Here is a 12,462-nt window from a genome sequence, read left to right as displayed (position 1 = left end):
TTAGGAAGAAAGCAGAGACAGTTCCTGCTCCAGGGAACAAACCAAAGCCAGGAGCCAGACACAGCAACTGGAGGGAGGGCAGCAAAGCCATGGATAGGAAAACAGCAGATCCAGGGCAGGAACTCTGTGTGTGTCATGTTTTTTGGATGGCACAGCAGAGAGAACAGGTTGAATGGCCACACACAGCTCCTTTCAGCTGGAAAGGGTAAATCTGCCCTGCTGGGTTCTACTGCTGGGACTTTACAAGTTGTGTTCTCTTGCCTCTGAATCTGGAACCTGTCAAAAGTTTCAGGTTTCCCACAAGCTGCACAAATTGCCACTGGCTGACAGAACCAGTGTCACTATATTAAAAAAAAAAATACAATTTTTTGCTGGTTCTGGAAAGATCCCAGGTGTTCAGAGCACTGGCTGGAGTAGAACAGTGGTTCCTGCTCTGTGCACAGGCATAGGAGCAGCCTGCAGGCTCCATCTGTGAATTACACAGAATGTGTGCTCATGTTCTGTACATCATTCATGAAGTTCTTGTGCAGCCAGATTCAGACATAACACACAGCTGAGCTCTGATCAGCTGCAGTGGGATATGGGCTGGTTAATTTAGGGTCTGATTTTAGTGTGTTGGGCTGGCTTTCCATGTCAGGTTTGCATCTGCAGCTTTGGGAAGAGAGCCTGATCTGGAAGAGCCAGCCCACCATGTCTTGCATGCCTAGAATGAGCCTGGCTTCAAGGATTGCTGCAGAGTTTATAGAACAAAGCTGCTGTTTCTGTGCTTTCAGACCTGCACAAGGCATTGAAACCAAACCCGTGGAGTGGCAGAGCAGAGATTCTAAAATAAATAGTAACCCTGAGAACTTCAACAAAAAATGTAGCACCCTCTGCTTTCACAACTTTTACCTCATTGTCCAGAGAGAAACATGAGCGGAAAGTCCTTATGTATTCTACAGATTTGGCAGCTGTCCACTCTCTACACACACAGTTTGTCTGCAGATAAACTTCCCTGACATGAGCCATGCAACCACAACTTTGTTTATTTATGGAATTCTCCTTTTGTTGCTCAGTTCCATTGGCTCGTGTCAGACAATTCCATGGATGCTCTGACTTCCAGTTTGCCAGGTATTAAAGCTGTCACTGGAGACAGGGAGAAGCCTGAGAGCATCAGTTTAATTTGGAAGCTTGAGAGTATCACCATACTGTAAGTGCCTTAAAGCTAATCATTTAAAATCGCCCCTCATAAGTCTTACTACATCTTACATAGTTCTAGTTCTCTAAAATATCTAGTCTTAGTTACAAAACCATCCTTTAAAACTTATTTCTAATTCTATTTCTCTCTCAACAATGTCTATCCTATTCCATAACATTTCTAAGTCAACATTTCTTATCTCAAAGTTTACATACAAATACATACTACATAAACCTTCTGTCAAACTTTAAAAATTCTTTACAAATTAATTTCCCACAAGTATCACTTTAATTTGGCCCCCAACTGCATATCTCTGAGTTATTAGGGTTAAAAGGGGAATTTTCAGCCCCCTGTAGACTCCCAGCAAGTTTTCCTGTTGGGTTCCTGCCCCTGTGGGTCAGGAGTTTGGATATCTGGGAATAAATAACTCTGCCTGGTGCTGAGGTCAGGCTGGGCTTTGGAGGACTCCTGAATGCTGCCATGTCCTGTCTGCTCCAGAGACACAGAGCTGATCAGCTAGGTCAGAAGGAAGTGTGTCACTTGCTATCTAAAGGCAGACCAAAATGCAATTAACTTCCAATACCATTCCTTTCATCTCCATGCATTTCCTAATTAAAGCTCTCTGTGGGGCTCTGCATTTCCCCCTTTCATGCTGCTGTCACAGACAGTGCCTGCTGTGCATGTGCAGATGCTGCTCCTGGGGATGAGGCTGCTCATCCCTTTTCCATCTGTCCCTAGCAGCTCAGAATGTGCCCCAGCCCTCAGAGCCCAGCCCTGCCCTGGGTGTGCTCGATGCTTGGGGCTCCAGGGTCCCCAAAAGCCCCTTCCTGGCCTGGCCCCTTGGCAGGGACCTTCTCCCCGAGCCCCCAGCAAACACCCTCTGACTGGAGGGGCTGGATTTGGGTATCACACAGCTGTGCAGCTCCAGATGTCACTGATGGCTATGGAAAGGACTAATTTCATTCAAAGCTGGCCAGTCCTTGGCTCAGGGCCTCTCCTGGGCTGGCACTGCCCTGCCCACCAGGTGTTTCCTCACTGCTCTGCTCTGCCTGACCCTGCAGTGCTGTGGGAGCCCACCAGAGATAAAAGGATAAATCAGTTTGGATAAATCTGCTCAGGGCTGGAACTGCCCCAGCCCAGGCTCCCCTGTCAGTGTCCCCAGCATGGCCCAGCACTGAGGATCAGTGGGAACACCACAATATTCAGCTGGAATGCAGCTGCCCACTGACCCAAACTTGTCACAAATTGCAGTGACCACCCTGAGAACTCATTTTCCATGCACGAGGTGTCCTGTCTGAGGACACAGCCTGAATATGAAATAATCTTCCACAGTTTTTAGTTTTCTGAAGGCACCAAAGTTGTTTAGAAGACACCACAGAGGATAATCCTGCAGTAGCTTGAAGGCCTGAGTGACCTGCTGAGGCTTTTTCTTCTTACTGTACAAAACCAGAGATTTTGGAGGTAGAAAAATACTGAAACCATCCAAGAGCTGGGAAACCATTAGTGGAGCTGTTTATTTTATGTGAGAGGGAGGCAGTGTCTGTTAATCTATATTTTGGGGTCAATGACTTGAAGGGGACTGTGGAGAAAGAAGGATGGCTGCAGGAAAATCCCCCTGGGCAGGGAGGGATTCCAGCCCCAAGTGCAGCAGCTCCTACTGCTCTGCAATAAAAAAACCTAAGTATTTTGCTCTCAGTAGGAAGAACTAGTGAACTTTTCTGTCCATGCAGAAAACCTGGCCATGTTCAGAGGCAGTGTTTAGGGAAAGATGAGAAATTGGGCTGAGTGCTGCCAAGTAGAGCAGTTTGTCTCATCACTACCTCTCCTAATAACATGTAGGAGCTTCAGGGCTTTGTAGGAGCTTTCAAAGGTGTTTAATAAGGCTCAGAGTAAGAGTGTTTTGTTTTTTTAATTTTAATTTTTCAGCAATTAAAGAAATAAAAGGATTATTTTTTCCTTCTATGTAGCTATGACTGATTCACAGTTTGCTTTGATACATTTTCTACTGAGTGCTGTGCAGGAGGAATTTCATCCTGGGTTCCTCCCTGGCACACCAGTGCATCAGCATTCTGCTGGCAGGAGAACTCGAGGGGCTGGGCTCAGGAATTCATTGTTTGGAAGCATTTTCAAACACAAAGTGCAGGTAATAAAGTTTTCCCAGGCCAAAGCCACCCTTGTGTCCCCTCACATGTGTGGCCAGGCTGCTCAGCTGTGCCTGTCCAAAAGCAGTGGGATGGAAAACACTGCAGTCAATCCACAGCCTCTCACAATTCCCCTTCTAGTCCTTGCTACTGTAAGCACAGTGCATAATCCTTGCAAAAAAGTGGTTTACATAACTCCTGAGTAGCTACTCATTCCAAGTTCTAGTTTGGAGACCTCAGGTCAGGTAACAGTGCAAGGTGCTGCATGGCACAACAATAAATGTATTTATTATTTCTGAGCTCCATTCTGCCCTGGAGGAAACATGTTTCACTGCCTCATTTCTGTGAGAAGGTGAGAAAGGATTCCAGCCCAATCCTGGCTGTATTTCTGTTGTGTTCTGTGTGGTTGGACATGAATGTCTGCTGTTGCTGAGCAAAATCCATCATTTCAGTGTTGCTGCCTTGCCTTAGGCCCGCTTGTTTTGGCAAAGCCAGTGCTGGGCTGTGGGTGCAGCATCCAGAGCCCAGAGAGGATCAGCTGAGCCTCAGCTGATCTCGTGGGCCTGCGCCAGAACCAGAGCAGGGATTTCTGAGCAACAGAGGATGATTGGGTTTGGGGGAGAAGGGGAAGAGCTGGGGGAGGACAACTGAGCAGATACCAAACCTTTTGTCATCTTAAACAATAACTTGATTATAGAGTCTCTGGGAGGGTTTTAAAGCAGTGCTTGGCAGTAGCCTGATAATATTATGAGATGGAAGCTGACACCAGAGTCAGCCCATCATTAAATCCCCTGTGCTCCCTGTGCTTCCCTGAATGCTGATTCCAGTGTTGTTATCCCAGCCAATCTTTCCATCTCTCACTGCAGCTACTGCTGTGACTTTCTACTTCAGCAGCATAAGACACTCAGAACTTTCCTGCTCTGTTTTAGGAGTAGGAAAAGCTCAGACTTGGTTACTCCAGCCTAAGAGTGAGCCCAGGCCCAGAGTATCAGATTCATCCTCACTAAACTCTTGACACTGACACTCCATGGTGAGTGATGTTGGCAAATTTTAAACTCAACAGAGGAATGAATGCAGGATAAATAAACAGTGAGATTTTGGCAAAAATAATAAATGCAGCCACCCTGGTTTAGAAAACATGCTAAGCCTTTGAACAGTTTTGTTTTAGAAAAGAAAGACTTTGAAAAGGATCCAGGGTAAATGTTTTTGATAGAGGGAGATACACTATTAACAAGGGTGACTTTATCTCCCCTGTTAAACCCACACTCCCTTCTGACCTCTCTAGATTATTCCACAGGCTTTGAGCCTTGTTTGTCCACTTGTCAGTGCAGGAGCACCCAGGGGTGTCCTGTCCTCAAACCAGAGGGCTTTGGGGTGCTCTGCACTGTTGGAGCTGCTCTTTGTGCCAAGAAGGGTCTGCAAGATTTAAAAAAAAACCCAAAAAACAAAACAAAAAAAAACCCAAACACCCGCAGCTGACAAAAAAGCTTTCTCAGCTGGAGCTCAAACTCTCAGGGAAGGATGTGGCCAGGGAGAGCCACAGCTCTGTGGGTGCTGTGGCAACAGAACAGCACAGCTTCTTGCAGGCTCTGCTGGGATGGTCTGCAGGGTCTGCCTGGCACAGAGAGGCTCAGGAACCTCGTGCTGGATGGAATCCCCATGGAAGTGTTTAGTGGAAGTGGGGAAAGCCCAGGTGGTGGGGTCAGGCAGGGATTCACTGCCCCCACAGCACCTCCCATCCACTCCCAGTGGCCCTGATGGCAGTTCAGAAGGTTTTCCTGGAAATCTCTAAAGAACAGGCTGTTATGGAGTTTTTGTGTTTCCACATCTGGCTGGGTGTTGACTTCTCAGATTTTCAGGAGAAAGCCTGCAAGGGGCAGAGAGGGAACCTTCCTCTGCCAACTCTTTATCCAAACAGGAGAACTGCAACAGGGAAAAGCTGTCAGGGGTGGGTGACAGAAATCCTCCGAGGGAGGCTGCTGGATTTGTGTCAGTGTGACATCGTGCAGGAAGGAGGTGAATCAGCCCAGGTGAAGCATCACACTAATGCAGCTCCTGACATTTGAGCTCCTGTTTTTCGAGCTGCTGCCATTTGGTCTCCATAGCAATGGATTGTGCTGGCAGGAATGCTCTGGGTGTGTGCAGGGGATAACAACACGGAAATGGATCAGGATCTCTGCTAATCCCACCAGTTCCAGCCCTGGGATACTGCTACAGGGAAAATACTGCTGGGCAACCACATTCTTGAGGCCACACTGCCATCCAGCACAATCCATAGTTTTCATTCTAGGTCCTGTTAGTGTTGTCCACCTTTCCTTAGGAAATCTTCTTCCTTTTCCTCCTCTCTTTCTTTCTCCCTCTTCCTCCTCTCTTTCTCCCTCTTCCTCCTCTCCTGCCCTCAAACATCAGGGAATTGCTGCTTCTAAGGCATCAAAAGACAAGGCAAGCCCTTTCCATCTGCTTTTCCCTCTGAGTCAACCCCTCCAGAACTGCCACACTCTGACCATGCCCTCTCCTGGGAACTCTCCCGAATATCCAGAAGTGCACCAGGCTTCTTCCCATCCCTCACTTCCCTCGAATGCAGAAAAGGGGTGGCTTGGAGTAGAACAAACAACTGCTCTGCTGGGAAAGGCCATGGAGTTCCTCAGTACAGAGAAAACTCATACAAATCTCAGATGATTTCAGAGAAAACTCTAAGCAAGTAGTAATTAGCTTAATTGAGTAGACAAGGAATTCATTGCTACATAATGATATATATTTTTAATATTTTGGGCAGCTATTCTTTGAAATTCCACATGTGAATCTGACATTTGAATCAGTAAAATGGGTAACTGTTGTTAGGAAGGTGGAGAAGTTTTTCACTACTGGGTCACCTCTGCCTATGTGGTTGTTACTGAAATACAAAGAACTGTGAGCAAAAAGCTAAAAATCTGCTTTTAATCTTCTGTATTGTACTATGAATGGATAAATAAACAGCAAACCCTGTCCTAGCCTACACCTGTTTTGTAAACCAGGTGTCAACAACACCACCCAGGGATTACAGAGGTGGTGGGATTTAGGGAATTCTCTGCAGCTCTGTCTCAGAGTGATGATGAAGCAAGTGCAGCAATCAGGGCTCTGGTAAAGGCACTGCTTTGCAGAGCTTGCACTGCTCTTTGCTGTGCACAAGCATTTTAAGTTTACTCGCTTCCCATGAGCTGCAAAGATGCCACTCCTTCTGTCTGACTTCAATATACACACTGGCATAATTACAAATGTCAGCTTTTGCATTAATGAATCAAGCTCTTCAAACTCTGCTCCATCACTAAGAGAGAACACTGGGCAGGCAGTGAAGAAACAGCTAAATTTGACCTCCATACTCTCATTTTTTCCACCTGTCATCTCCCATTTGCAGAATCTGCCGCCCCTTGACCTTAACACACATTACCAAGGTTTTCTGGTTATGGGGCTGAAATTCAGAGTTCATCTCCTCTTTGCTTGCCTGGCTATCCAGAGGTTTCCTTTTGGCAGCAGAAACAAAACTGAACCTTTCAAAAGCATTTCTCTGAAAGGAAGAAGTGTCTGAAAAAGAAATCCCCCAGAGTACTCACGCCAGAGCCATGATCCCGTAGGGCCAGGAACGGATTTCCAACCTCTTGGGGCTTTTTATCTCATCTGAGGTCAGCACCATCCCACTGTCAGACTCCTGAGGAGCAAAAGGAAGGGAACATCAGGGACATCTGGAACGTGGGACTGCTGTAGGAGCCACCAATCCTTCAGGATGTTCTTTTATCAAGGCCTGTGTTAGCAATTTTTATCCAAGTGTTCCTGATAATGCTGCTCTGGAGCCTGGGAACATTTCCCTTGCTTTTATGACATTAAAGTTTTTGATCTGCATTTCCAAAGAGCATCTTTAAAATGAACAGATCAAAAAATAATTTGACATTTTCAAATTTGAAATTGATATTAAGCATGACATATGGGCACCATGTACGTAGGATAGCTGAGATATGAATAGACTGAGATTCATAAAGAATATATCCAATAATTCTGGCTGGGCTCCTCCGAGGAAAAGCTCCTTAAATACCCACTGGAAATACACAATTAGAAACACTGGGATTTGAAGGAAGTGGAAGTTCAGCAGCATTTTTTAAATGCGAGTGCTTTGTAAAGATAGATGGCCCTGGCCTTTATGGATTTTTTTATGAGCTGTCCAACAAAACTGTCCTGATTAAAGTTGGGGTTGTGCTTCTGCTGCACTTGAAGCTGAGTCTCAAGGCTGCAGTTAAACTTTGTGCTAAGTTTATGCAAGTACACAGACATCACAGTCCTTGTTTTAAGTTATTTAATAATATTAAATACTCTGGGGGTTTCTTTGCATTTGAAATATTTTGTGATGCTGAAAGTTGCACATCTGTGCATATTTCAGAACCAAGACAGCAAAAGCCCTCAACATAGAAGAGAAACTCTACTTAGTCTTATTTTGCCGGTCAAACTGATCAAGATATAAAAAATAATCTCATCAATCAATAAATAACAAGAAAAAGCCTTTTTATCCATGCTCTGGTCATCTGTCAGTTGTTAATAAGATCAGTTTATAAGTGAGTTTATGAAGTATAAAGTGAAATCCTGAATTAATGAGGTCTGTCAAACCCTCAGTAAAACCCAGCTTGTCTCTGGGTTTTATCTTGACTCTTTCCCCTTCAAACACGTGGTCTAGGAACAGTTTATCTGGGGGCTGCTCTGCATTTTTCTTACACCTCTCTGGTAAAAGAATCTCCACAGAGATTGCAGATAATTGCACAATGGCAGGAAGGTATGGTGGAGCACTTGGAGAGCTCAGGCAGCTCTTTGAAATCATGACCTAATGACTGTTCAGGGTTGATAATTAGGAAAACTTCAATAACCAAAGTACACTTACTTCATCCAAAAGCAGATCACACACTGATTTTGATTTAAAAGACCCTTGTTGAAACATCAGATTTATTTCTGATCTCTCGATGTATTATCACCCTTTTTGGAAACTTTTCCCCCTCACGTAAAGGTTTATTAGAAATGAACAGGGAGCTCTTAGGCAGGTAATGCTCCTGCTGGCAGCAATAATCTCTTGAGACTGCATTGATCTAGCAAATGTCTTTGTGTGATTCACAGGGACAGATTTTATCCTGCAAGAGGGAAGATGCAGGAGCCAGGGAAATTTCTAAGCCTGCTAATCCCTGAGATGCACTGATAAAGAGGCAGAAATTCCATCTGGGAAAATACAAGGCAATAATGGGCCTCAGTTTGTGCTCAGCAGAAAACAAATGAGAAATAGGCTGTGTTGGTCAAGGACGTGAAATATTTCCAGGACAAGTTGGAGCTGCAGACTTGAGCCTTCCCAAGGGAGCCGCTCTGAGGAATGGCTCTGTCCAAGAGGGACTCTCAGCTGGAGCTTTCCTTTGCTGCTCCTCCTGTGTCAGGAGGTTTCCTGAGGGATTCAGGCTTTCTCCCTAAACTCTGATCCCCCTGGAGTATTTGTGCATTGCAGAGGTCCCTCCTTAGGAACACAGAAGGTGCCATTGAGGCAGCAGGTGGGGACAGCACATGGAGCTGCAGCCAGGGGCTGCCTGGACCACAGAGGGAATTCAGGAGTTGTTCTCAGGGATTTTTTTAAATAAGAAAATCCAACCCGTAACTTCAGAGGAAGCCAACAAGGAGAACCCTCATTCTGAACAAAACAAGCCTTTGCTTTCCCCGGAGCAAAATTAAACCCTTTAACACTCTCCCACCCTGCAATGGCATTAAACTGGCAACAAATACATTCACTTGCAGTGAGGAAATCCAGGGTTAAAGCCCTTTGTGTGAATCGAGACCAGGATCTTGAATCCTGTTCTTGTCTACCCAGAACTGAACACCTTCACCCCCACCAAGTGATTGGCTGTCTTGGCCAGCCAGAATGTGTTCTGGACACATTTCCCTCCAAGAGCTTCATTTCAATGAGCTGCCACTTTCTTATGGTGGAAAAACATCTTGAAATATGTCATATAAAGCCCCTTAGCCTGATCAAGGCCAGGGCAATCACATGTGAGCTTCTCTTTAAATTATTTGTTAAGAGAAATGCAGGTCCCTCTTTGTTGTCACACAGCCCCGGGTGTGAGGTGCCAGAGCCAAATCTTCTGCCTGATTTAAAGTTCTCTCCTACCAAATGATTCCAAAAGCTCTAATGAGTGTTTCTGGTGCTGCTGACGAGTGATCTGTGAACCTGCTGGGGAAGGATGCAGTCACCTCTCTTACCTCATGCATCACTTTCTCCTTTTCCACTGGCACCTCATCAAATGTCTTCACACTCAGGGGTCTCTTCTTGCTGTTGTTGCTGAAAGCAGGAAAGTCAAGGGGTCAGCACAAAGCCCAGGCAGATTCTGCACCCGTTGTAGCTCAGTTACCTCCTCACACAGCCCAGTTTCCTGGACCACTTCTCTTTTGTCACCTCTTGTGTCTAATATCCAACACCCTGACAAACTTGTCTGATTCTTTCACCAGCCATACTAAGGGAGGACACCAGACAGTGAAATGTTTCTTTCCCCCCACCCTGTATCTGCTTTTCTCACCCGGTTTCTACTGCACTCCAGCGATTCACTCCATTGCTCAAGTTTTCTTCCACAGGGCAGGTTTTGGAGTTGGATTCTCCATCTGGACACAAGGTGATGTTCAGTGGAATGTAGTCTTTGCCATCCTATGAAATTAAAAACAGAAAAGAGCACAAAGCTGGTAAAGTTCATTTTGTGCTGCATCTCAGATGTGAGAGGTTGTATCCTACAGAGCTTTGTGATGAGAAAGGACTAAACTGGGTTTTAACTTAACTGTGATGTTTGTGCAAGGTGATTATCATGTTCCTCACACCCTGTGGAAGTTATGGAAGTTAGAATGCACACTTCATCCAAGATTTACTGTGCAGAAGGCTTTGTGAGGGATCTGGGCCACTTTGGGAACCCTGTGATGTGGGATGGCTGAACATGGGCTGGGATATTCCAGTCCAGGTCAGAAGCAATGGCCCATGTACTGCTTGGTTTTGTTCAACTTCAGGAGCTTGGGAAGGGCTAGGCCTTAAAATGGGAGCCTGAAAGGATTTAATTCCTTGTCCTTCCCAGGAACTGCTGCTGCACATGGTAATGAGTTCTGCGTTGTCATTACCCCCCTGCAGCAATCCTCAGGAATGACTCTGCCTTCAGCTCCTGAAACTATTTGTCCAAATTTCCCTGTGCTTCTTTTTGTTTTTAATTTTGAGAAGCAGTTAAGTGTCCTATTCCCTTATCATGATTTTTATGTCTCCTCAATTTACTTTGGTTATAGAATCAAACTCACAAGCTCTTCATATTGCAGACTGGGCCCTCTTCAACTCAGCTCCACTAAATTTGTTTACAAACAGGAAGGAGCTGGAGGAGAGTGTTTGATTTCTTCTTCAATTAAATTGACAATTGCATAACTGATCTGGTTGTTTTTACTGAAGAAGAAAACGACTGGTTTAACTATTATGAAATTAATCATTATATACCTGACTTTCTGTGCTTTAAGCTGCATAATTGCAAAGCTCCCAAGAGCACTGGTGAACATAAACTTGGAAATGAGAGACAAAGTTCAGGAGGTGAAGAAAATCAGAAGAAAAGTTAACATCTGATTAGTTAACATTGTCTTTACTGATCCCAGCAGGGATTTTCCTACTGAGCTGTGCTAGGAAATGAAATCTCATATTAATAAGTGTTTAATAACCCTGCCCATGCACACAGGTGTCCACCCCAAATCCACATCTCTTGCAGGGGGGCTGGCCCTGCTGTACCTGCTGCACGTTGGCCTGAAGGAGATCCCCCAGGCGCTCCACCAGCTCGGTGAACGTCGGCCTCTCCGTGGGGACCCCGTGCCAGCAGTCCAGCATTGTCTGGTACCTGCAGGAAAAACACAGGGATTAGGAATGGGAAAGGATGGGAGCTTTTCTTCCAAACTGTTTCATTCCACTGCTGCTTGCTTTGGTGGGTCTTTGGATTAAGAGAGGTTCAGATCTCCACATGCTGAAATTCTGGTTTAGTTTCCATGTAGGATGCTTTTTGCTTCCATATTCCTGCCTCAGCTGAGCCTACAGGATTTTGGTTTTCACCTAACTTAGAGTCTGGCTGCTGGGCCCTCCTGATACTGAAGTGAGTCCTGGTTATGGGTACTGGGTTTCTGTCCCAGAATCTGAAGTCTGAGCTCCAGGAACTACATGAGTAGTGTAGTACACATGAGTAGCTGCACATACACATGAGTAGCTGCATGTACACGAGTAGCTGCATGTACACATGAGTATCTCCATGTAGTACTGCATGAGTAGCTACATGAACTACAGCTGACATGGGGCATCTGATAATTTTCTTCTTGGCAAAGCTCAGGCTGACTTGGGCTGTCCTTAGCATTAGTCTGTGCTGTCAGACACCCAAAATATACTCAATCACAGCTTTACTGAACACAAAATACCCAGCTGTGGTCTCCTCCCCCTCCCTACTTCAACACCATCTCTTTTCTGAGGTGTACAGCTCCCAGCAGCTCCCAGCAGCTCTTACACTTCAGGAGTGGAATACTCTGGAGATCTCATCCGGGTCCCCTCCTTGAGCCGCCGGCAGAAATCCTCATCTATCTGCACCCCAGGGTATGGAGAGGCACCTGGTGGGAGAAATGACAGGGCTTCAGGATGGCACAGGCCCTGTGTCCCAGCCCAGGGGATCTCTGCTGAGCATTTCATGTCACCCAGAGGCTGGCAGTAACAGGAGCTCGAGTGAAGAAGGAGTTACAGTCACTCACAACCGACAGTTTTTGTTTGGAAACCTGTCACAGACTCACTCTGTCCCTTCAGAGATTTCAACCACACTGTCTCCTCTGCATTTGTGATACAGTCAGGACCACTCCAAGGTAAAATAAGGAAGAGAAGAAATAAACTTTATTAGTGTAAAACTTTAAAGTATCTCTTGGTCAGTGGTAGAAAAGTTCCAGCTCATTCAATGGGTTCCTTGGTGCTTTCCAAACTGTTACCCTGCCAGTACCCTGCACTGAGAGGATACACACAGGGTGAGTAATTCCTACTCATCCTTCATTGCCTGAGAACCCCTGTGAGTAGGTGCAGAGGGGGCTGTGGGCACCTGGCTCCTGCCAGGGACCACG

The 12,462-nt window shown here is 45.7% G+C and overlaps 1 protein-coding gene across 2 annotated transcripts in view; it reads right to left on the bottom strand.

The window, feature by feature from the left end:
- LOC119695216 (vascular endothelial growth factor receptor kdr-like) overlaps nt 1-12,462 on the bottom strand; it is a 126,378-nt gene that overhangs the window by 6,470 nt on the left and 107,446 nt on the right. For both annotated transcript variants that reach the window (XM_038123230.1, XM_038123231.1), the window contains exons 25-29: nt 11,868-11,967; nt 11,111-11,216; nt 9,885-10,009; nt 9,571-9,649; nt 6,909-7,003 (exon numbers count right to left, since the gene is read on the bottom strand). In XM_038123230.1, the coding sequence (XP_037979158.1) occupies nt 6,909-7,003; nt 9,571-9,649; nt 9,885-10,009; nt 11,111-11,216; nt 11,868-11,967 (505 nt within the window). The remainder of the gene's footprint in view (nt 1-6,908; nt 7,004-9,570; nt 9,650-9,884; nt 10,010-11,110; nt 11,217-11,867; nt 11,968-12,462) is intronic.

Source organism: Motacilla alba, chromosome 4A (assembly GCF_015832195.1).
Source record: "Motacilla alba alba isolate MOTALB_02 chromosome 4A, Motacilla_alba_V1.0_pri, whole genome shotgun sequence".
Lineage (NCBI taxonomy): Eukaryota > Metazoa > Chordata > Aves > Passeriformes > Motacillidae > Motacilla > Motacilla alba.
This window is presented reverse-complemented; position numbering and strand designations above follow the sequence as displayed.